The 1,978-nt window shown below is 48.7% G+C and overlaps 1 protein-coding gene across 1 annotated transcript; it reads right to left on the reverse strand.

Moving 5' to 3' along the window:
• Positions 1 to 479: 479 nt before the first annotated feature.
• Positions 480 to 1,610, reverse strand: LOC308083299 (actin, cytoplasmic 1-like; the record flags this gene model as incomplete). The annotated part of the gene is made up of 1 exon (XM_080425574.1): positions 480 to 1,610. One exon carries the CDS (start codon positions 1,608 to 1,610, stop codon positions 483 to 485), a length of 1,128 nt encoding a protein of 375 aa, XP_080281700.1. The 3' UTR covers positions 480 to 482.
• Between the last annotated feature and the right edge of the window lie 368 nt (positions 1,611 to 1,978).

Below are 1,978 nucleotides of genomic sequence, written 5' to 3' on the forward strand. Positions count from 1 at the left end.
TTGGCATAATATACTGTCCCGGCAGCAAACACATGTGGGGGTGTTGGGGGGGGGGGGTTAGGGGGCTTGAGCACCTGCCCTGATGTCCAAAGTACACTTTGTAAAAAAAAATTACAACAAAAAATGAATGAACACATAAATAAAAAAAGATTCTGAAGGCCTGTCCTGGCTGCCTGCCGTCAGTCAGTTTCACCTTCACCTGACGAAGTTGACATCACCGACGATCTCCGTGCCGTGCAGCTGCAACGCACCAGGAGACGCTCAGTGTTTCATTTGTGTGATTAATAGTCCTTCATCCGTTCATACATTCTGTACAGGGTCAGGCTAACTGTTTGCCCCATCTCCAATCAACGTGATCAAATAAGTTAACTGGTAGTCTCGTTACCGTCTACTGCCGCGCTGAACTGGCTTAGAAGCCTGGAGTGGAACACAAGGATCTCATTGTTTCTGCTTTGGTTCAGGGAAGAAAAAAGACAGTCTATTTAGAAGCATTTTCGGTGGACAATAGAGGGTCCGGACTCATCGTATTCCTGTTTGCTGATCCACATCTGCTGGAATGTGGACAGGGAGGCCAGGATGGAACCTCCGATCCAGACAGAGAATTTACGCTCTGGTGGGGCAATGATCTTGATCTTCATGGTGGATGGGGCCAGGGCTGTAATCTCCTTCTGCATCCTGTCAGAAAGTCCTTGGTACATGGTGGTACCTCCGGACAGCACGATGTTGGCATACAAGTCCTTACGGATATCGATATCACACTTCATGATGCTGTTGTAGGTGGTCTCGTGGATACCGGCGGTCTCCAAACCAAGGAAGTTAGGCTGGAAGAGAGCCTCTGGACAGCGGAATCTTTCATTGGCAATGGTGATGACCACTCCATCAGGCAGCTCATAGCTCTTCTCTATGGAGGAAGAGGAGGCAGCGGTGCCCATCTCCTGCTCAAAGTCCAGGGCAACGTAACACAGATTCTCCTTGATGTCACGCACAATTTCCCTCTCGGCCGTGGTGGTGAAGGAGTAACCACGCTCTGTCATGATCTTCATGAGGTAGCTTGTGAGGTCGCGTCCAGCAAGATCTAAACGCAGGATGGCGTGTGGAAGGGCGTGGCCCTCGTAGATGGGCACTGTGTGGGTCACACCATCACCAGAGTCCATGACGATACCGGTGTTACGACCAGAGGCATACAGGGACAACACTGCCTGGATGGCAACGTACATGGCTTGAGTGTTGAAGGTCTCAAACATGATCTGGGTCATCTTCTCTCTGTTGGCTTTGGGGTTCAAGGGGGCCTCTGTGAGCAGGATGCTGTAGTCTTCAGGGGTAATCCTCAGCTCATTGTAAAATGTGTGGTGCCAGATTTTCTCCATGTCATCCCAGTTGGTGACAATTCCATGCTCTATGGGGTACTTCAGTGTTAGGATACCTCTCTTGCTCTGGGCTTCATCACCAACATAGCTGTCCTTCTGGGCCATACCTAGCATCACTCCCTGATGCCGGGCACGACCGACGATAGAGGGGAAGACAGCACGAGGCGTGTCGTCCCCAGCAAAACCAGCTTTGCACATTCCTGAGCCATTGTCAATGACCAGTGCAAGGACGTCATCATCCATGACTGAACTTTGGTTAGGTGGTGTTCTGCTTTATGTGAACCTGTTTCAGGTTAAAGATTTATTCCTAGGCTCTTTTATCTGCGTTCTATACAAATATTCAGGCGGTGATATGAGAGAAGTTTAAATATACCTGTCGGTGACATCATCATGATGTCATGTGAATGTCCAAGCTTGCCCAAGTGTGTCATACCAGTGCAGAAAATCACTATGAAGTTAAAGGTTACAGATTAACTAAAAGATTTTTAACTGGGACATTTGTAATGGTTATCTTTATTTGTTATGAATAACTCATCATTGTATCCACCCAGCTGAAGGCGTGGCCGAGACTATGATTTGCACCCTGTCCGTCCGTTCGTCTGTCCGACCGT

This window comes from Gymnoscopelus braueri (assembly GCF_963280865.1).
Source record: "Gymnoscopelus braueri genome assembly, chromosome: 4".
Taxonomy (NCBI): domain Eukaryota; kingdom Metazoa; phylum Chordata; class Actinopteri; order Myctophiformes; family Myctophidae; genus Gymnoscopelus; species Gymnoscopelus braueri.